This window comes from Hypomesus nipponensis, chromosome 22 (genome assembly GCF_054491055.1).
Source record: "Hypomesus nipponensis isolate SF chromosome 22, ASM5449105v1, whole genome shotgun sequence".
NCBI lineage: Eukaryota > Metazoa > Chordata > Actinopteri > Osmeriformes > Osmeridae > Hypomesus > Hypomesus nipponensis.
The window spans coordinates 18171928-18192959 of NC_140382.1; the positions used below are offsets into that span (position 1 = coordinate 18171928).

The 21032-nt window shown below is 41.6% G+C and overlaps 4 protein-coding genes across 10 annotated transcripts; all 4 read right to left on the reverse strand.

Moving 5' to 3' along the window:
- Positions 1-62: 62 nt before the first annotated feature.
- On the reverse strand, positions 63-3106 carry capslb (calcyphosine-like b). Of its 3 annotated transcripts, XM_084687958.1 has the most exons (6): positions 2953-3106; positions 2383-2521; positions 1859-2036; positions 1380-1589; positions 1005-1130; positions 63-427 (listed from the first exon to the last, which is right to left on the reverse strand). In XM_084687958.1, exons 2-5 carry the CDS (start codon positions 2517-2519, stop codon positions 1029-1031), a joined length of 627 nt encoding a protein of 208 aa, XP_084544084.1. In that variant the 5' UTR covers positions 2520-2521; positions 2953-3106; the 3' UTR covers positions 63-427; positions 1005-1028. The 3 variants fall into 3 exon arrangements, with proteins under 3 accessions (XP_084544084.1, XP_084544085.1, XP_084544083.1); XM_084687959.1 differs by lacking the exon at positions 1005-1130; XM_084687957.1 differs by lacking the exon at positions 63-427 and having other exon boundaries at positions 439-1130.
- A 1998-nt stretch (positions 3107-5104) lies between these two features.
- On the reverse strand, positions 5105-6438 carry LOC146237001 (CD209 antigen-like protein A). Its single transcript, XM_084687062.1, has 2 exons — positions 6283-6438; positions 5105-5218 (listed from the first exon to the last, which is right to left on the reverse strand). The coding sequence occupies exons 1-2, from the start codon at positions 6436-6438 to the stop codon at positions 5105-5107; spliced, it is 270 nt and encodes an 89-aa protein (XP_084543188.1).
- A 2357-nt stretch (positions 6439-8795) lies between these two features.
- LOC146237002 (uncharacterized) lies at positions 8796-14074 on the reverse strand. Of its 2 annotated transcripts, XM_084687518.1 has the most exons (7): positions 13853-14074; positions 13582-13762; positions 13276-13377; positions 12734-13138; positions 11485-11621; positions 11250-11350; positions 8796-9291 (listed from the first exon to the last, which is right to left on the reverse strand). In XM_084687518.1, exons 1-7 carry the CDS (start codon positions 14072-14074, stop codon positions 9135-9137), a joined length of 1305 nt encoding a protein of 434 aa, XP_084543644.1. In that variant the 3' UTR covers positions 8796-9134. The 2 variants fall into 2 exon arrangements, 1 of the variants encoding a protein (XP_084543644.1); XR_014740988.1 differs by lacking the exons at positions 8796-9291; positions 11485-11621; positions 12734-13138; ... (1 more) ...; positions 13582-13762; positions 13853-14074 and adding an exon at positions 10293-10575 and having other exon boundaries at positions 11250-11340.
- A 2361-nt stretch (positions 14075-16435) lies between these two features.
- Positions 16436-20858, reverse strand: LOC146237003 (4-galactosyl-N-acetylglucosaminide 3-alpha-L-fucosyltransferase 9-like). 4 transcript variants are annotated; one of them, XM_084686790.1, is made up of 2 exons: positions 20698-20858; positions 16436-18115 (listed from the first exon to the last, which is right to left on the reverse strand). In XM_084686790.1, exon 2 carries the CDS (start codon positions 18105-18107, stop codon positions 17031-17033), a length of 1077 nt encoding a protein of 358 aa, XP_084542916.1. In that variant the 5' UTR covers positions 18108-18115; positions 20698-20858; the 3' UTR covers positions 16436-17030. The 4 variants fall into 4 exon arrangements, with proteins under 4 accessions (XP_084542916.1, XP_084542915.1, XP_084542914.1 ...); XM_084686789.1 differs by having other exon boundaries at positions 20662-20858; XM_084686788.1 differs by lacking the exon at positions 20698-20858 and adding an exon at positions 20339-20553.
- Between the last annotated feature and the right edge of the window lie 174 nt (positions 20859-21032).

Sequence of the window (21032 nt, forward strand, 5' to 3'; positions counted from 1 at the left end):
AAAAGGTTATTTGGCGCTACAGTATTACTGGATTTTTCTGTGTCCTTAAGCATTATAAATTAACACATTTCAAAGCAAAAACACAAAACAAAATCATGGACCACCAGTGTTTAAAAACAACATCATATTCTTGAAAACACCCCCCCCCCTGCCCCCCAATTAATAGACTCATTACATCCGGTTTCATTGGAAATAAAAACGTTCATGATCATCTGCATACAATTTAGAAATTGAAAAAAAAGTTAACATCAACATAATTTCTGCAAGGAAACATAAAGAAGCTGAACTTAAAACAAGGAGGATGTGCAGGAAAGACTTCCTCTCCTCAAAGTCCCCACGCGTTCCTCATCATGAGGATGAAATAGACATCGTTATCGATGGAGGCGCTGACTCCACAGTAATAGTTCAGGAACTCCTCTTTGGTGACCTGCAGAGGAGGAGGAAGTGACACGGGGAGAGAAGGAAGTGACATGGGACGAGGAGGAGGAAGGGACACGGGGAGAGGAGGAGACAAAGAGAGAGAACTGACTGTGGGTACCTACAACATCAGACAGACACCCACACAACCACAGGCAGATAGCAGCAAAAACAGCAACATTCAAAAATGGCAGAGGTAAGAGGAAAATACAAATCCCACTCTGAGCTTTTACCCATGTTTCTCAGTAACAGTCCCAAAGTCAGCAAGAGCAAGGAAACATGACATAAAGGGCAAACTCCCACTAAAGTCTACTAAGCAGCTATAAATGTTAGTGAAGGCATTGGAGAGGTCAAATCAGTGACATTATATAAGAGAGAAAGAATCATACTGGTGTTTCCTGGAGCCACTGGACAACAGCGCCATCTACTGGCTAGGGGGGAAAGTGCAGCTACACTGTCCACAAACGACTACTTGATTTGAAAGAACGGTTTGGAAAAAGAGAGACTACCATATGATTTTATTGAGGGAAAGAAGAGTAAGAAGGCATTTTTTTGTTGTACATTAGGATTTAAAGGTCTTTGTTTACCCTGATGCCTCAGGGAGACTTTAGTTAAAGTTTCCAGGCATTTTTCATCATCACAATAAAGTAGACGTCTGTGTCGATGGAGGCACTCACGCCTGCATAGTAATTCATAAACTCCTCCTGGGTGACCTAGTGTATTGAGAAAGCATTATCAACATAAACACAAGGTGATGAGGCATCCCAATATGTTTCATGACAAGTTGGCGACCAGGAAGGTGCACTGCGGAAGTCTTGAGTACACGAGAATTCATTTGACTAATTCTTTGCATAGCTCCCAGCGGGAAGAAAACTAAATGCATTCACTCATCGGATATCTGATCAAACAAAGCTAACCATGAAATGAAACGTTGCAAACCACGATGCAAATGGGTGGGTTACCTTTCCGTCTTTGTCATATGGAGAGTCAAAGCTGTCCAGGAATGTACGGAACACCTGATCTTCAGTCCACTCGCCGTTCTGATATTTGGGGTGATGTTTGGGGTTGTAAACCCCCTTCAGGTCCTCCACGGTGATCACGCCGTCGCCGGTCTTGTCCAGCTTTCTGAAGGCCTGCATGATCACTTCCTTCCTGGCGTTAGACATCGGAGGCTGGAAGCAGGGGCAGAGCGGGGGCGAAGGCAGGGGGTCAGATGGCTGAGCGGTTAGAGAATCGGGCAATTATTCAGAAGGTTGACGGATCGATTCCCGGCAGTGCAAAATGACGTTATGTCCAAGGCACTTCACCCTACTTGCCTCGGGGAGAATGTCCCTGTACTAACTGTAAGTCGCTCTGGATAAGACCGTCTGCTAAATGACGTTAATCTACAGCTACAATGATAAAAAGCACAAAAGAAAAGTCCTCCATCTCAGATGTTTACCCTGAGAGTGAGGAGAAATTCATCAAAGTCGATCAAGCCGCTTCCGTCTCGGTCGAATTGCTGGAAGAGATTCATGGCCTCCACTTTCTCCATTAAGACGCCGTAGTCATTCAAACCCTTCATGAATTCCTTCAGATCCAATGTGCGGCTGTTGTCATCGTCCATTATTTTGAAAGTTCTTACAAAACAACATAATCAAGAATCATCAAAATGATGCAATGGGGGTTACCTTTCTTAGGTTAGGTAGTTAGGTAGTCAGGCCCCGCCTACATCTTGAACTTTCAAATGAAAAAAAGTGAACCAATTGATTTATTATTTTGTTGTGTAATAGCCTACAAGCTACTGGCAATACTGTAGGATAATTTCTGTCAGACTCTTAATGTAGCTTTTCAACAGGGTATTGTAAATTGACATGAAGTCCCTCAAAATGTAAAAAATTGAAAATAAAGTACAGCTCTTTCTCTCTTCTGCTAACTTATCTTAGATGTATGAAAATACATTGTCATTTAACAGCTTCAGTTTACCTGCCCAGGCCTTTAATTCCAGCAGAGCCTCGAGAGAGGCATTGTAGTCGTAGTCGCTCTACCGGGTCTGAGCAAGAAGACAGTTGCTTTTTGGCATTCATCGACATCTCTCGATCATGTCGTGACGTTCCTGCCATGACTACAAACAGACAATGAGTGAAGTTAGATTCAGAGTAAGTAATGGCCATGTTCTCATTATTTTTATTCGCATTGACGCTTATGACAATAAGTGAATTTAGGTAGACGTACAGTCCAGTACAGTAAAGCACACTCGGGGCGTATCTTAACCTTGACAGTTGGCTAATGAGCTTACGGCAAAGTAGGCTAACCTAACCTAACAGGTGACTTTAGGTATAAAATTATAATAATATATCTGGGCGTGTTGTACCTTGACAGTTGGCTAGCTCTAATGACCCACACAGTAGCGTTAAGCTAGAGCGACTACTGTACTGTACTGTACTAGCTTTGTACTATTACTCGACTAGAGCTACCTGCATATTTCGTCCCAGTAGGCTAACCATACACATCAAGTTTAAAGCAGGTATGAAAATACTTGTGCAGGAAACGTACCTTATGATATTACAGAAGGAAACAAGAATAGGTCAATGTTGGGGTTGGTAATAAACACTTCCTCTCCAAACGGCTACATCAGCCCCTCCCCAAGCGTTTACCGTTTCCATAGAGATGCGATTTTCTCGCCCTGGGTTGTTGATGGGATCTCAGTTTTACTCGCTGAGGAACTCTCATTATCAAAGCTAGCACTTGGGACCAGGGGCGAATATAGGTTCCCACTTTTGGGGGGGCTAAGCCCCTAGATAAAACCTATTATTTTTCTTGTGACCCTGCAAAACTAGGGGGGTCTGGGGGCATGTTCCTCCAGAAGAAATGTTTCAAGATATCCTTTTAAATAGTGTCCTCTAGTGGGTTTTAGGAATAGAAATGAACACATTTAGATTTAAAATATGAAAGAAAAAAAAGAAAAACATTTTTATTTGGTGGGGGCTAATTAGACTTTTGGGGGGGGCACTAGCCCCCCAAAATAAGGCTAGATACGAAATCAATTATGCTTAGGGGCCCCATAAAGGTTTGGGCCGACCCTGCATTGAATAACATTGCCTACTTGTGGATATAGCAAACGGTGCACTGCATGGTGCATGCACCTGCTGGGGCAAAAAAAAAAAAAAATGTTACTTTGTTGTGTTGTCACGATTACTTAGTCTGTTGAGATTGTTATTGTCGCACAGAGGTTGAGAATGTTTACTCATGATTACTTTGCACAGTGCAGGGTAACAGACCATATACAGAACGTTCCCTCTTTTCACCATCGAAATACTTCTAGAACTAGGCATCGCTGATCTGGGGCGCCGCTATAGGATTTCTGGGCCCCCGATGCTAATTTGTACAGCGGACCCCAAATTCTAAATCATACAGGAAAGTATGGAGTTCTTTTGGGCCTCCTGTCTGACGAGGGCCCTTAGAATCGTCCTAATCTCTAAGCGTCAGTTTGTCTAATAGCATTTGATTTATTTCTCAGTTATTACAATGTGGTCATTGTTAATCAATAATCGATGGGTTGATTTAGAATTATATTAATGCAAATGTGATATGTTTAACCCAGAGGCATTGAAAAAGTCCTTCAGTACATCACAATCACAATTCTTTGTTCTGCAACATTAATAAATTAGGTTGCAGCTTTATCTGTAATTGGACAATAATTTATATATGGCATCTAATTTTATATTAATGTAGCAGGGCCTATTGTTAATTGAAGAGACTTATTAGAAATAAAATAAATGATATTTGAAGGGGTTAAAACACAATTAAATATATTTCAGTTACATTGCACTTTTGTATGGGTTTTAATATCGGCCAAACAACCGCAACTGTATCCCCGCATCTAATGGACGAGAGGTAAACTGGACAATGTATTACTATTAACCATAAGCTTCAATGCAGTTATTTGACTCTATGGGTTAAATCAGAGTAAGACTGGTTGAAGTAAGTTAAATTACATGTATATTTAATAAGATTGCAAAGGAATTCAATCAATTACAAGGCAAACATGTCACACACAATGAAGGTTCATTGGGTGTGCTCACGCCTTCGGGGAGCACAACCATTGTTCTCTCACAAATATATTTGTATTTATTTTTTAATACAGCATACTATATGTTCTGCCCACCAGTAAGAGTACCGAATAAAATATATTTATATATCACATACATTATTCACTGTAAAACAATGGTCGCATAAGCAGAAGCCTAAAATGATATTTGTCAACCAAAGTTACAGAGAATGAAAGATGTTTGAAACAGAGCCATAAAGGCTACCTCGATTAAACCTAGAACCACTCTTGCACCTGCAGCTTACTCCTTTAGCATACAGTTACAGTGTAGTCCAGTTATAAGTGTGTTTGAGTAAAAAGTGACACAACTCCTAGCATGCATTCAATGGCTTTAAAGACTGATTGTGGTTTCCAGAAAGTTTTGAGCTGACAGTGTGTATGACTTTAGATCCCTTTCTCACAGATATAGGTGGAGTTATCAACACAGTTCAAGTTCACCCATCCATAGCCGCTGTAGAACATAACACAGCTCTGATTACCAGAAGGCCGCCCTGATCCCCAATACCTGAAGGACCAGATGACAACAAAGACGAGCAGTCAGGCATGACGATCCGTTTGGTTTTAGGAGCTTTCTATTTATGTGGAGACAGTTTTCTCTTACGCTGTGGTCAGTGGTGTGCCGTCCACCCACGTCCAGGTTCCTGTCTTGTCTATGTCAGTCAGACCGATCCACACGCAGGATCCCACTGACACAATTCTTCTGACAAATTGCTGTGAGGGTGAATAATGGTTTTGCTTTTTAAATACTTTTAGATCATATTTTATTATTATTACATTATATAGTCTCTCTCTCTGTGAAGATAATTTCTCTATCAAGTAATGCACAGAATCGTTGGATTCAAAGAAAGTACAATAGTTTAATGCTTGCCAGCAAGGAGACAAATCTGATTGCAATACAAAGTTGTCAGGTTCCCAAGTCTTCATGTAAGACCATTTAAACATATTGGTTGGAAGATCCCTGCCCTGAATATCAGCTGTCAAGGTGATCGATCAAAGAGGTAGAGTGTGTGTGCACATGTATGCGTTCTTAGGAGTGAAAACTTACAGAGTTCCCTGACCCTAGGCTTGACCAGATGATTTACCTAATACTGATAATATTAAACAAATTCATGGCACATCTAGTATGATAATGGTCAGCCTAGGTCAGTTTGTTTACGTAAACCTAGTGTCTTCTATAGGTCATGTGGGGAGGGGTTTCTCTGCTGACAAGGATTGCTAAGCACCAGTATTATTCAGTATAACATGTTACATTCTTAATCTCTCTCTCTCTCTCTCTCTCTCTCTCTCTCTCTCTCTCTCTCTCTCTCTCTCTCTCTCTCTCTCTCCCTCCCTCTCTCCCTCCCTCCCTCTCTCTCTCCCTCTCTCTCTCTCTCTCTCTCTCTCTCTCTCTCTCTCTCTCTCTCTCTCTCTCTCTCTCTCTCTCTCCCTCCCTCTCTCTCTCTCTCTCTCTCTCTCTCTCTCTCTCTCTCTCTCTCTCTCTCTCTCTCTCTCTCTCCCTCTCTCTCTCTCTCTCTCTCTCTCTCTCTCTCTCTCTCTCTCTCTCTCTCTCTCTCTCTCTCTCTCTCTCTCTCTCTCTCTCTCTCTCTCTCTCTCTCTCTCTCTCTCTCTCTCTCTCTCTCTCTCTCTCTCTCTCTCTCTCTCTCTCTCTCTCTCTCTCTCTCTCTCTCTCTCTCTCTCTCTCTCTCTCTCTCTCTCTCTCTCTCTCTCTCTCTCTCTCTCTCTCTCTCTCTCTCTCTCTCTCTCTCTCTCTCTCTCTCTCTCTCTCTCTCTCTCTCTCTCTCTCTGTTTATGATCACCAGGTCTGCTACTTTCCCCCTACAGTCCTGTCTGCTGTCAGTCCAGCTTTTCTGCCCAGTAGAGACGTAATAACAGCTGCGGTTCAACTTCTGCCAGCCAACAGAACAGGAAGTGACATCTGAAAACACAACCATCAGGTGACTTTGTTGTTGAAAATCTTTCTGAGCATCTTTGTTATCAATGTGCATTCACAAGGAAATAGTACCGTTTTTTCTTAATGGATCATAGGAATTTAACAGCTGATTTAAAAGTCTTCTTTCTATATCGGAGGATGGTCGCACCTAGGGAAGAATATCATTAAATGGATTCTAGTATTCTAGTCCGTGCAGACGGGCTATTTAGTTGTTTTTCTCATATTGATATGTTTTATGGTTATTCAAGGGGAAAGAAAAAGTTTCTTAGTGGCCAACCACTTGCGTGAGTGTTGTGGTATGCTAGGTGTGTGGGTAAGTGTAAGAGAGAGCGTTAACTCAGGGGGGCACAGCTCCCAGGGGGGCACAACCCTCAGGGGCGCACAGGCCACAGGTGGGCCACAGAGGCATGAGGAAAGAATACTATAATAAGCAGTATATTAAAAAAGCCTATACAATTATAATAGGAAGGAGAGCCTTTCCTCCAGCCTTACACTCCCACCCGCCACCTACGGTCTTCTTCTGACAACCGTTTGGTGGTCCCACCTCTCAAGAGCGCCCGCTCACAACCCAAGCTCTTCTCTTGTCTGGCCCCCCAATGGTGGAATCACCTCCCCACCTCCATCTGACTATCTGAGACACTGACTATCTCCCCACCTTCACGAAAAGGCTTAAGACGCACTTGTTCTGGGAGTACAACGGTACTTAGGAATGATTTTCTGGACCTGATATTACTTTCCTCCAGGAACACAATGACTCTTATTGAGGGACTTGTTGCTCTTGTTGGTTAGTTGTAACTGATTTAACTTCTTGTACTCACAATGAATTATATTATTGTTGCTTGTTTTTTCTACAGGTACACTCTTGCACTTCTTGAGGTTCATGTTGTTTAATTATGACTTGTTTAACTACATGCTCGTATGGTTCTTCCCATTGGCACTTATTTGCTTTTTACAATGTATGCTTCATGTTTCGGCTGCTTGCTATGTTTTGGGGCTTGTTGTTATGATCAGTGATCTAGGCACTTTTATACAGCTCTCTCTTGTAAGCTTTGGATAAAAGCATCTGCTAAATGAATACATGTAAATGTAGAGCAAATTTCTATTTAATCTTCAAAGTTGGAACTGATATAAAAAATAAATAAAAGGCTGCTCTAACATAATTGTCCAGAAAACAACATTTTACCCAGAGTCCCCAGGACTAAGTCTCACTCACTCGTTGTGACATCATTATTCTTGGCCCCCTGTTCTTCACGTTTATCAGATTACTAGTTAGCCTATAGTTTCCTCATTCTTTGTTTGCTTTCAACTGGTCTGATAAAGTAACCCATAAACCTTTAACATTTAGATTTTTTGAAAAGATATCTAAATGTGGCGTGACAACAATTGTGCAGTGTAGACTCCATGTTCCTCTTGATTTATCAGGTTACAGAGCCCTGTTTCCCTGTTCTGCAAAATATGTCAAATAAGTAGCAGCTTTGTGACAAGGGCTTTGTACATTACACTTTTGTTTATTCCTCAGTGGATAAAAGGGTGTCCAGGGTAAATACTGCAGCAATAACAACCATCACTTCGCCATTACCATGGAAAGGTCATTCCTGCCAGTGTCAGTCTATGTCTTGATTGTGGTTGTTGTTTGGTGTAAATAATATGCGTCTTGCTTTGTGTTCTTTGTGCTTTTAACATTTTTATCTCCTCTGACTCCCTATGTATTGTTTAACCTGCTTGTTTTTTGTTGTAGCTTTTTTGCTTTTTTCTGTATGTCTGTACTGCTTTGGTTGTGTGCCGTTGTGCTTTTTAACCTAATTTTTCTTCCATAGCCCCTTTCCCCTCTCCCTCAAAAAGCTTGTGCTTTTAGCCAGGCCATAACTGTAAATAAGAACTTGTTCTTAATGATTTTACATTTACATATATTCATTTAGCAGACGCTTTTATCCAAAGCGAGCATTGTTAAGCAAGTTACAATTAAACGACATGAATCTCTAAGTGCAAGTGTACCTGTAGAAAAAGCAGCAACAGTTAAAATCACATTAACTAAAATAGAATATTTTGCAGCGAATACAACAGTTTAAATCAGTTGCCACTAACCAACAAGAGCAACAAGTCTCTGAGCAAGAGTCATTGTGATCCTTGAGGAAACTAGCATTGGGTTCAGCAAACCATTCCTAAGTACCGTTGTACTCCCGGAACAAGTGCGTCTTGAGCCTTCTCTTGAAGGTGTGTCTCTGATGGAGGTGGGGAGTTGATTCCACCACTGGTTAAATAAAGGTTAAATCAAATACAAATATATACATAGATGTTTCCCACACTGCCCCAGAGTCACTGAGTAGGGTCTGGTACACGGCTGATGTCATAGAGACACACTGAAATGCAGGGTCAATGAGGAGTGCAGACAACATGACCAAAGGACTGTTTTATTTAAGAAATGAATGTTGCTGGGAAGCTACAAACAGTATAAGCCTATGCAACTCATTATTACATCTCTAGTCTGTTAGCCAATAGGGAGTGAAAGCTCATTATCACAGTTAATTCACTCATACAGCTATCACGGCTATTATTTACGTGACAATAATGTAACAGGAGCATTACTGTAAATGCATGAATAGAGAGATTAGATAGATGGATGGATTAGTCAGACAGACGGATGGATAGACAGTGTAGTTAAATAACAATACAAAACCCCACCGTGAATCTCCATTATTAGATCCCTTTCTCACAGACCCAAAAATTATTAACTCCACAGCTGTTATCATTCCATGTTTTAGGAAGTTCAAAAGGTGACACTGTCTCAACACAGTCCTCATCCCCATTACCTGGTTCGTGAAGGTAATTATCAGGTTGAGGGGAGTACCAGTACCTACAGGGTTAAATAACAACACACACAACCAGACAGTCACACACTGAGGTCCACATCTGGGTCATACAGTATTGGAAACCATTCTAAATATGTTCAATTAGAGCTGTATATGTAAATACTATAGACTGTATACAGTCAATAGTGTGTGGCCACCGCTCAGCATTCTGATAGCTTCTCATTACAACCCATGGGCATTAATGGAGTTGGTGCCCACTTTGTTTCTATAACTGCTTTCACTTTTCTAAGAAGGCTTTCCATTCGTTGTTGGAACATCGATGCAGTTTTGCTACCATTCAGCCACAAGTGCATTAGTCAGGTTGGACACTGATTTTGGGTGGCAAGACATGGCTTGAAAATTATGAAGCATTGTCATGCATAAAGCATAAAGTAAAATAATGCACATTAATTGAAACGCAGATATCCAGAGTTCAAAATCAGTAATTTGGAGCATATCAGTTTGGGCAGTTTTAGCCACACAGCTGTGTAGAACTAGCATAGCATCACAGGACAGCCAGGTAAAAGGACAGGAAGTGTCCAGGGGCATCACAGGACAGCCAGGTAGAAGGACAGGAAGTATCCAGGGGCATCACAGGACAGCCAGGTAGAAGGACAGGAAGTGTCCAGGGGTATCACAGGACAGCCAGGTAGAAGGACAGGAAGTGTCCAGGGGCATCACAGAACTAGTTGACCCTGTTTGCGCGACATACCCTTGACATTGGCATTGGGGTTTGATTGCTGCACTTGCCTGTTTGGGTTTGATTGTGGTTCTGGTTAATGTAACAAGATGAGGTGTTGAAGACCACAGAAAGTACCAGAGAGGCTCAGGACAAATTATTCCTCTTTATGAAAATGCTGTTTGTTCCAAAAGGTACAAGAAAAAGAAAAAGGTACAAAACAAATATAAACTTAAAGACAAACTACTGGTTGAAAACAAGCATTAACAGTATTTAGAAGACATTATTGCACTGTTGAAATAGGCATCAAACTCAGGTTACCTCTCCTATAGACTGACCCTTATCTACCAAGAAAGGGCGGGTACGTTTGTATTGTATCAGGTGAGCTACATTGACAGCTGTACAAAGAAAACAAAGAACAAATCAAGAAAAATGTACATTTTTAAATGTTTTAATTTTTAAGGTCTTCCAATTGACTTCAATGACCGGTCACAGACTTTGTGACGTAGACGAGGATGACCATGACTTGCAGTCAGGTAGTCAGTATTTCCCACACTGCCCCAGAGTCACTCAGCAGGGTCTGGTACACGGCTGATGTCATAGAGACACACTGAAATGCAGGGTTAATGAGGAGTCCAGACAACATGACAACATGACATTCTTACATCATGTACTTCATGTTAGCCATAGGAAGTGAAAGCTCATCATCAAAGTTCTGTCATTCATGCAGCTATGACAGATATTATTGACATGACAATAATGTAGCTGGAAAATGTAATGCATAGAAGAAAAAAACTATGCATAGAAAACCCACAGTAGATCTGTTAGATCCCTCTCTCACAGATCCAGTAACTATTATAATCACATCTGTTATCATTCCATGTCGTGGGAGGACGAACTCCTGGATATAGCTCAACACAGTCCTCATCAACATTGTCTGCTAGTGTAATGTAATTATCAGGGCCCCCGCCACTCCAGTACCTACAGGGTTAAATAACAACACACACACACGCACACAACCAGTCACGCACTGAGGTCCATGTCTGGGTCATGCAATATGAGAAACCATTTTGTATCAGAGTTGTGTATGTTAGTTCTTTATATTTCTCATATAGCTGTGTTGATGCTAATATGAATAATATGTGTCTGTCTGGAGGGATTTAATAGTGCGATGCTGCTGGTTCTAATGCACCAAAGTCAGTCAAGCAAAATATAGAAATGTATAATATTTACAAATGGTTTGTTTTGAGTGAGGAGAATACAGAAAGAATAGTTTTCTCTTACGCTGTGGTCAGTGGAGTTCCGTCCACCCAGGTAAAGCTCCCTTCTGTTAGTGTGTCAGTCAGACCGATCCACGATCTCTTGTTGAGGTTATAGAGGAACTTCTGTCATGGAGGAAGATTAAGGAGCAGTTTTTTACCTTGATCTTGAATTTCACCTCATCCTGTACATTTCTGTTGTTCTTAGTCTTTCTTACTTTCCATCTATGTCTCTCTCTCTCTGTCTCCCCATCTCTTACCTGTTCCTCTAGGCTGTTTATGATCACCAGGTCTGCTCCTCTGTCTCTACAGTCCTGTCTGCTGTTAGTCCAGGTTTTAGACCCATCAGAGATGTAGTAACAGCTCCAGCCAAACCTCGTCCATCCAGCTAGATCCTCTGTTTGATGTCATTAAAATGCAGAATTGATATTTAGTTGTCAATATTTACAGTAGTAACAGCTACAACCAATCTTCAACCAATCTTCTGTGAGCCATCAAGACAGAACGCATCTGTCCATAATTTGCTTTAGAATGTGTTTGCACTGGAAATGCGCCGACACAACTTCCCAAAGTTATGCATGTCTGCACCAAACATTTCAGCCGCTGTTTCCTTAACTTGAGCCAATACAAAGTTGGCCTTGCTGACCGTCTGAAATTAAATTCTGGATCAGTACTACTAACTCTCCTTAGTTCAGCTACAAACCTCGGACAAGTAAGTCAACTAACGCTTCTTCATTTTGTTGCTTACTACGTATATGGTTACCTAGCTTGAATCTGGCTGTAACATTAGCTCTGCAGCTAACAACGGAGGTACTGTCGCTAATTTAAAGGTAGATATTATCAAGTATGTGTGGGAATACACATTCTGTAACGCAGTGTTGTAATTTCGTTGTTATGTGGATAACCATTCTGCTGTTACGGCGCACGCGATATCCGCCTTTCCCCACATTGAAATGACTGAGTGTGCAGGTCTGCAAACCATGGTAATCAGATGAAATTGGGCAAATTCGAGGCATCTTACATTAATGGGTCTACGAGCCATTGCGATACATCCACTGTTAACAGTAGCGCATGGTGCTCTCCTCCTCATTAGCATTTAAAGCTACAGAAACAGAAACAGCGCGTTCTGACGAAAGCTCATTGTGGGACTATTCGTGGTGGCTATTATTCTGCACCAAGGCTGAATTTCGGGAAAGAGACTTCAGATAAAGTATTAGGGTACCACTAAGGCCTATATAAAAGCATCCAAAAACAGCATTTGACCTTTAAGACATTTACATTTAGTCAATTAGCAGACGCTCGACTTACAGTAAGTACAGGGACAGCTAGGAATCAAACCAGCAACCTTCTGATTAATAGCCCGATTCCCTAACCGCTCAGCCATCTGACCACCATGCCATTACAAAAGCAATTGTTCTATAGTTTACCGCAACACATTAACAACAACTTTTATTTAATACAGCAGACAGTTATACAGTATAATATTACAAATTGTGATTATGGACTTACCACACACCCTCCTCTTAAGGTCATCTCTCTCTCTGGTCAGGTCGGTGTTGTTGGTCTTCAGCTGGTCTCTCTCTCTGGTCAGGTTGGTGTAACTGGTGTTCAGCTGGTCTCTCTCTCTGGTCAGGATGGTGTAACTGGTCTTTAACTGGTCTCTCTCTCTGGTCAGGTTGGTGTAACTGGTCTGTAACTGGTCTCTCTCTCTGGTCAGGTTGGTGTAACTGGTCTGTAACTGGTCTCTCTCTCTGGTCAGGATGGTGTAACTGGTGTTCAGCTGGTCTCTCTCGCTGGTCAGCTTGAGGTTATTGGCGTTCAGCTGGTCTCTCTCTCTGGTCAGGATGGTGTTGTTGGTCTGTAGTTGCTCACTCTTCACAGTCTTTATGGTGTTGTCGTCACTAACACTGGTGTCTGTTATGGAATGAGAGAGAATAACGCCTAATGTTACAGTCATCTGCGGAAACGATTGACATGTTATGTTGACCAGTGCCACAAACATAGTACATACATTTACAATAAATGATGTATGTGTACTTAAACATACTCACAGATGATTCCCAGTGTTGTGACCCCAGCCAGTATGAAAATACACAGCAGCCCCAGACACACTGCTGCGGCTCTGTAGACTCTCTCCTCTGGACGCTCAGCATCTGGACACAGTCGGGACACTGTGTGTGTGTGTGTGTGTGTGTGTGTGTGTGTGTGTGAAAGGATGAGAGAAATAAATGTAGAGGTAATCCTAAAGGCTACAGTTGTATATGACTATACAGTACGTGTTTGTGATATTTATCTATGTAATTTGTGTTTGGTGTGTGTTTGGTGTGTGTTTGGTGTGTGTTTGGTGTGTGTTTTACCTGAGAGCTGATCTCCTGCTGTGTTCTCTGCTGTAGGGTCCTCAGCCTTTGAGCAGAGGTTGTGACCTCTGAGGGTGTCAGCACTAACGTAGATGTCCACCATCCTCTCCTCCATCTCCCCCCCGTCTGACTTCACCTTCTGGGTCATGTCTGGTTTAGCATAGATGTCATCCGACTTCACCTTCTGGTTCTTGTCTGGTTTAGCATAGATGTCATCCGACTTCACCTTCTGGTTCTTGTCTGGTGTAGCATAGATGTCATCCGACTTCACCTTCTGGGTCATGTCTGCATTAGCATAGATGTCATCCGACTTCACCTTCTGGTTCTTGTCTGGTTTAGCATAGATGTCATCCGACTTCACCTTCTGGGTCATGTCTGGTTTAGCATAGATGTCATCCGACTTCACCTTCTGGGTCATGTCCGCATTAGCATAGATGTCATCCGACTTCACCTTCTGGTTCTTGTCTGGTTTGGCGTAGATGTCATCTGACATGTTTGCTGTATTCCTGTCTTCCCTGATAATATTTTAGGCAGGTTATAGATTTAGATTATTATCTAGTAACCCTACAACTACAGTATCAGAGCTGCAGTTTAACATCCACTGTCACAAACAGACTTGTCATCTGTGCTGTCAGTGTGTGTGTGTGTGTGTGTGAGTAACCTAGAGAGACTATTTGGTTACCATACTATATTTTCACCTTGCATGCAAGCAGGGGGATATTTTGAAAAGAGGAAGGTGAGTGCATGGTACATTTGCATATATATGTAAATATATGTAAGCACTAACGTTATTTTCAGTTTTATGTTCTATTCTCATCCACAGTTCTATTCACTGTAAGGATGTTACATACACGGTCCATCCAATGTTTGGATTGAATAAAAGCTGAATGTCTTGAATAAAAGCTGAATGTCTGCACTTCAATTGCATCCTGGCTGTTTCATTTCAAATCCGTTACTGTTACTGCCAAAATTATGAACATCGCGTCACTGTCCAAATATACTCCAGACTTAACTGCATGCCCACAGTGACCTTACAATGTTATGACAGCAGTTTTTATTTTGCTTTTCATTGCTGTGTGTGTGTGCGTCTGTGGATGTGTGCATGTGCGTGTTGTGTCCTAGTTAGTGAAGAGCCAGACATCCCTCCCTCACAGAGAGCCGGACGGCGCCCTGCTCGCGGCTGGGGAGAACAACAAGCAAAACAACAAACACTGCTGTCACAACATTGTAAGGTCACTGTGAGCAATCACCTTTATCTTTTCAAAACATGGATGTGGATGTTAAACTGCAGCTCTGATACTGTAGTTGTTGTGTTCTAGTGATCCAACCTGTTTTCCAATTTCCGACACTGAGAATCTATCTTGTTGCAAATTTGGCCCCTTAAACAGCTCTCTTCCTGCATCCCCTGTCAGGGGACGGTTATGACTGGAACAATCCTCCAGGGGGCGCTAGTGGTCAATGCCACCATGGAGACACACACCATGGAGTGTCCTTGGGCAAGGCACTTCACCCTACTTGCCTCGGGGGGTACTGTCCCTGTACTTACTGTAAGTCACTCTGGATAAGAGCGTCTGCTAAATGACTAAATGTAAATGTAATAAGAGTGAATGTTGACCATGCGCGCCAGAATGTTGACAACCACTTAGAACGGTTAAAATGGCCAAATTTGCACCAAGATGGATTCTCAGTGTTGGAAATTAGAAAAGGGTTGGAAATCCTCAAGTTTCCTGGAGATGGATGTATTGAATGAGAGAGAGGGGGAAAAGAAGTCTGTATATTGTTATGAAATAGGCAGCACACAAAACTGGGGTGGGGGAATGGAGGAAATGGGATTAAAGGGTGGGGAAAAGGGTGGGTTGGCAGCACAGGAGTTGGCTAATTTAAAGCAGGTGCAGTCAGTCGGTCGACTAATACTTGCACCTCAGGTAAGTGTGTAAACAAATACACTCATAAAGCATCGGAGCTTTGAACCACATGGTTGTAATTAGACTAGCAACCAATTGGTGTGGCAGTATCAGGCTGAACTGAAATCATCACACAATACTGTTTTTTTTGTATAGCACAGCCAGAAGTATTGACTTCTGAATTATTCCTGACTTCCTGGGATCCACTCTACCCTCAAGGTGAACGAGAAAGTCACGTCCAGCATCTGTTCAGAAAGCCTGTGTCTGGGGGTGTGCAGTGGTACAGGGTGTTGTGTGTATGTGACCCAGTTTGACCCCAAACTCCGAGAGTGGGGTGTGAGGTCCTCTCTCAGCACCCTCCACGCTGCCCTCATCTCAGTCAGAAAGACCCCCTTAGTGCAGCAAAGTCTGCTGCTTACAAATATAATTCTGGATGTAAGAAACACTAAGCCATACTCATGCATGTAAATGTAACAGACGTGGTATTCAGAGGTATACGGGCCACTGTCCGCTCCGACCGGGAGTCGAACCGACCACCTCTAACTTCCCAAGCACCACCACTACCAACTACGCCAACAAAAAGCTAGCCATTCATTGAGGCAGGTGGCCTTTTAAATACTTGAGGGCTGAGTTTCACCACACACCGGCTACATAAACACATAATGTTAATGTAATGTACAAAGTTAAATACATGAAATAGGCTACATGTGTTTTTGTTACATGTTCCGCAGTGCTACATATTGGCGGTCCTAGCACATTTGGCGCCCAGGGCACGTTTTTCCCTAACCCAAACTAGAAAGCATACGTTATGAAAAGCAAATAAGTGCCAATGGGATGAACCATAAGAGCATGTAGTTCAACAAGTTACAAAATAAACAACGTGAACCTCAAAAAGTTCAAGAGTGTACCTGTAGAAAAAAAAGCTATCAACAATAATATAATTCACAGCAAGTACAAAAAGTTTAATCAGTTACAACTAACCAACAAGAACAACAAGTCCCTCAATAAGAGTAATACCGCACTAATGTCTTGTGCAACTAGGACAGGGGTATAGTGACAGAACTAACAATTGTTAGATAGATTACTTGCAGTTTATAATCAAACACCAACAATATAAACTCAGGTTCATGCCAATGTCACAAGAGAGAAATATAGTATTTTCAGTTTGTCGGCGTGTTGATGTCTGGGTCAAAGAAGGCTTGCTGTGGAGTCTCAGAGGGCCTTGGCCCTTCATCGAAGGTTCAGTAGAGATAAATTGATGGTTCTTTCGAAGAAATCAAAGAATTCCTTTAATTACGTGAGTCTGTTTTGCATTATCTCAGCTGTTGCAATTAGAATTGTGTGTACATGGGCGTGTGACATGTCGGACTGATTACTATGGACTTATTCGTATCTTTTCTAGTAAGGCACTCAAACTACATTTTCCTAGAGATCTGCAAAGAATATCACAATATATTAGTGTATATGACCCCAGTATATTGGTGAAAGTAAGCAACAAACTTTAATTTGTTTACGTTTTTCCTTACTAGGGATGAAAGTAACAGTTTAACCAAAATACCACTTGTAAAGATCAGGAACAACCCTGTACTCTCTGTGTCTTCCCACGTGGTCACAGGCAGAGCAGATGGCCTGGAGGAATTTTTGGTTCTGTTTAATCAGGTGAGGCCTAGCAGAGTAATACTGACGCCAATTGAAATAGCGCATATAGGCCTCCTCATTCTTGTCCAACTGCAGGAGAAAGTCAGCCAAAGTTTTTGCATCAGGAAAGTCATTTACATGGATGAAGGAATCCCCTGGTATAAAGTTCTCATAGTTCTGTCTGGGGGGACCCAATACAATAGGTACTGTTCCTGCTGCTAGTGGTCCATTCAGATTCTCTGTGATGTAATCTTTGTCAACAGAGTTTTCAAAGGAAAGGTAGAATTTGCAGCTTGCGATGGTTGAGAAATAATCTTCATATTTTAAGAAACTACCAAACACCTTGCCAAACACATCCACCTTAATATGTTTCACAAGCTCTCTGTAGTATTCGTACCTCATCTCTGTCCCAGTGTGAGAGTCATTGTTGCTCACAATCCAGCAGACCATTCGATCTTTCTTGGGCAGCGCAAAGTCATCTCTGTTTTTTTTAGACAACTTCCAGCGAACAGGAATGTCTGCATCCTGCCGGTAGTTTAAAGTCTCATTAAAAAGGTTCTCGATACCTGGAACTTTCTGTGTGTTAGTTGGTGATTCCACATTAAACCAAATCCACTTTTGAAATGAGGGTTTTGGTAAGGGGGGTAGATTCGATGCATTGTGGTTTATGGCTCTATGAAAGATGAGCACTGCATCGGCTTCACTGTACAGGGTCCTATCGTCCGTAAATTTGCAACCGTCAATGTTGAAGAACGTCTTGCAGTCCTTAAAATCAAACCTATCATTTTCAGGCCAGAACCAAAGCAGCATGATCGGTTTAGTTGCCGATGAGTAAGCTGTATTCTTAACTGAGTAAGAAGGCTGGCTCTGGCAAGGTAACATTGGAGTCTTATAGTACATGGAAAACAGTGTTATGAACCCTCCGATAATTAATAACACGAAAACTTTGTTGCTTGAAATTCCAGCGGTGGCAGTTTTCAGCATTTTGAGACCTGCAAAAAGAAACATGTTTTAAGTTTCCCGACATTAAAGATGAAAAATAACATATCCATATCATTTGATTACATTAATAAATGTATACATTAATAAATGTATTGTATATTGTATATAGCATGCAAACAAACAAGTTATCTTAAGTTTTTTTTGTGATACAGCAGTCGGCGTTTTGGGATGACGAGAACTTTACCTTGAAATAAACGAGACACAGAACAAAGGGCAAATGCCACACGACCATGGATAACAAAGAATAAAGCCGAATTTATACTTACGTCGCAGACACTTTTGAAAAGGTCGCTGACACAAATGACGTTACGGTCGACAATTTTAGAGACGGCAGAGACAACTCAGCTTATATAGCCATCCTAATGAGTAGCCTAAACACAAACATGTGCACTCTGGTGACACAGATCGGCGCTAAGACGCCGTGTGAACAGCGACATTTTTACACCATTCAGGTTATTCAGGTTACACTTGATGTTTTGACACTTTTACTTCATCCCCACCCCTTTCTGACGAATGCAAATTCACTATGCTTGCTGCCCAAATTACCCCAAGGAGTATTCCGGTGGATCACTAGACTAATGCAAGCACCATGTAGGCGAGGCCTCGCACGTGATCCTCTCCCCCTACACTCTCTTCTCCAGACACACAATATAGGCTATCATAATATAATAAAGGCAGAAATGCCACACAAGAAATATGTATTAAAAAACATGGACATTACCCTTGTAATTCTCTGACTAAATTATAACCCCATTTGACCCATCATTTAATGGTTAAACTGCTTTTAATGGTTTAACTGCTTTTAAATAATGGGTCAAATGTGGTTGTAATTTAGTTGGAGAATAAACATTTTTGAAGTAAGCTACACTCTTTTTTAAACTTAAATTTCTCTAAGCATAGCCTTCTTTAAATTGAACAAATCAGGGTCTTTGGTTAAGATAAAATAAACTTAATGGGGAAAAAAATAGAACTACTGTTCGTACTCCAACAAATGAGTTGAGTGTAGTCTCTGGCAACGATGTGCAATGCGCCGCGATCCGTTTTCATTAGCCTAGGCCTATCCCCTCAGTGAAATCAATGTGCGTTTCTCTGGCACGCTGTGTTGTGCACACAAAATTAGAAGATAAACAGCAGATAATAAAGGCCGCTCAAAAAAGTTGGACTAAAGTCCCAAACCAGACTTGAATTAGTTTAATTAGTCAAGCTGGGCTAAGCGGTTCCATAAAGGCCAGTTTCAGCTCACGCAATACTAATTCAAATCAGATTGACGTAGTCAATCTATTTGAGCGTGCACCCTATTCTTTAACAGCCCGAAAAGTAAAAATTAAGCAATAAGCCCCAAGAGGCCCATGTTGCGATGATTTTAGAACAGGTAAGGGGAGTTGTTAGGCACGACGCGAAGCGGAGTTCCCTTTAAGCCGTGTACTATGACAGCTCCCTCATCCACCGCTTCATCAAACTAAAATGACACGTCATGATTGACATGAACAATAGCCTACGTATACGTAGGAGGTCGTTTTTTAGACCTTTGTTGATTACAAAAAAAACAGACACCCTTTAAACACATCTAAATTGACTTTTTTGACATTGTAAAAAAAAAAAAAGCCTAACCTACTATTAATCAATAGGCCTACATTAGCAGCCTAACTTTTTAACATGGTTGTTGTGTCGGGAAAATGGACGATAGATGTAGCCTTGCCTAGCCTATAGATTTAGGTTCGTTTTGCAATTGTAGGCTACTGCAGTGGACCAATGTTGGTTGAAAGTTAAAAACGTAGACAGCTAAAAGTGCGTGATGTTCTATGGAAAAGTGGTAGCTCGTCAGACGAAAACATATAATTCCCATGGTTTGATAACCTCGATATAATTCTGAGTAAAAATCCATCGCTGCAGTCCATTGTTGTTCGTGACAAGGAAGTGATTTTCCCTCACACATTTTCTGTCCAACAGATTAACAACCTGTATGACCGCGTGTCATTGGTTTTTTTAAATGTCAGTTTTTTTCAAATGTTTGTTCGCTTAAAACGGGACCGTTGAACACTAACCGGACCTAATGAAAAATGCAACAAAGTAGCAACTCATCCACTGATTCGGACCAAGCAAACGGACTACTAGGTGTGAAAGCACCCTCAGTCTACCACTCGCTAGCACATGGAGGAGCCGTTAACTTCATTTCATTTCAAATGTTCAAATGACGCTTCTCATAGGCCTACCGTGTCGTTTCAAGCGCTGCATCAGAGTAACAAATATTTTTGTTATAAGTAGCCTAGCCTACACAGTTTGGTTATAAAAAGCATTCAAGGCGCGGTAGCCTTAAACCGGTAACCATTGAGTTTCAAGTGAAAAGATTTTTGAATTAACTTTTATCTATAGCCTACTTTTTATGATTTAGGCCTACGGACTAAACGATAGGCCTATTGCGGCCCTAAGAGTTAGTCAATATGGGTTGAAATAAGACGAAGCTGGTACGAATAACGAATGGCCACAATAGGTACACGGACTCTAAACGATGCAAAATCATCAAATGTAGGCCTACTTCAATGTGAAGCTTTCTTTCACTGCTTTCTTTTACCGATGTAGCTTTGCTCGCGTCTTGACTCGTGAGTTGAACTATTCTCTCCCTGTTCTCCATTAGAAAAACGCAATAAAAGATGTCTTAAATGACCCGAAGGCAGCACAAGGGTTAAAAAACGCTTCTTTGATGCGTCTTACAAGATGAATTATATGTCGGAGTCAAACTGTCAAGAATAGTGAATACTTTTTTGAGGGTGACACCCGTGGCCAATCATCAGAGGTGTCCTGTGTCAACCAGACACTCCTCTGACTCCGCGACTGTACGTTGCCCAAGTAGCCTGCATCTATTTAAATAGTGATATAGGAATACAACAGTCTTTCTAATTCTAAAAG

Coding starts and splice junctions, on each gene's coding strand:
- LOC146237002 (XM_084687518.1), bottom strand. CDS start 14,074: ATGTCAGATGACATCTACGCCAAACCAGACAAGAACCAGAAGGTGAAG. Junction 13,763..13,852: donor ATGCAGACATGACCCAGAAG/GTGAAGTCGGAT, acceptor AAGAACCAGAAG/GTGAAGTCGGATGACATCTA. Junction 13,139..13,275: donor CACAACACTGGGAATCATCT/GTGAGTATGTTT, acceptor ATTCCATAACAG/ACACCAGTGTTAGTGACGAC.
- capslb (XM_084687959.1), bottom strand. CDS start 2,519: ATGGCAGGAACGTCACGACATGATCGAGAGATGTCGATGAATGCCAAA. Junction 1,590..1,858: donor AATTTCTCCTCACTCTCAGG/GTAAACATCTGA, acceptor CCCTGCTTCCAG/CCTCCGATGTCTAACGCCAG. Junction 428..1,379: donor CATATGACAAAGACGGAAAG/GTAACCCACCCA, acceptor CCTCCTCTGCAG/GTCACCAAAGAGGAGTTCCT.
- LOC146237001 (XM_084687062.1), bottom strand. CDS start 6,438: ATGGTTGTGTTTTCAGATGTCACTTCCTGTTCTGTTGGCTGGCAGAAG. Junction 5,219..6,282: donor TGATCATAAACAGAGAGAGA/GAGAGAGAGAGA, acceptor TCACCCTCACAG/CAATTTGTCAGAAGAATTGT.
- LOC146237003 (XM_084686788.1), bottom strand. CDS start 20,360: ATGCAGCGCTTGAAACGACACG. Junction 18,116..20,338: donor GCAGCGCTTGAAACGACACG/GTAGGCCTATGA, acceptor TTCTTTTTGCAG/GTCTCAAAATGCTGAAAACT.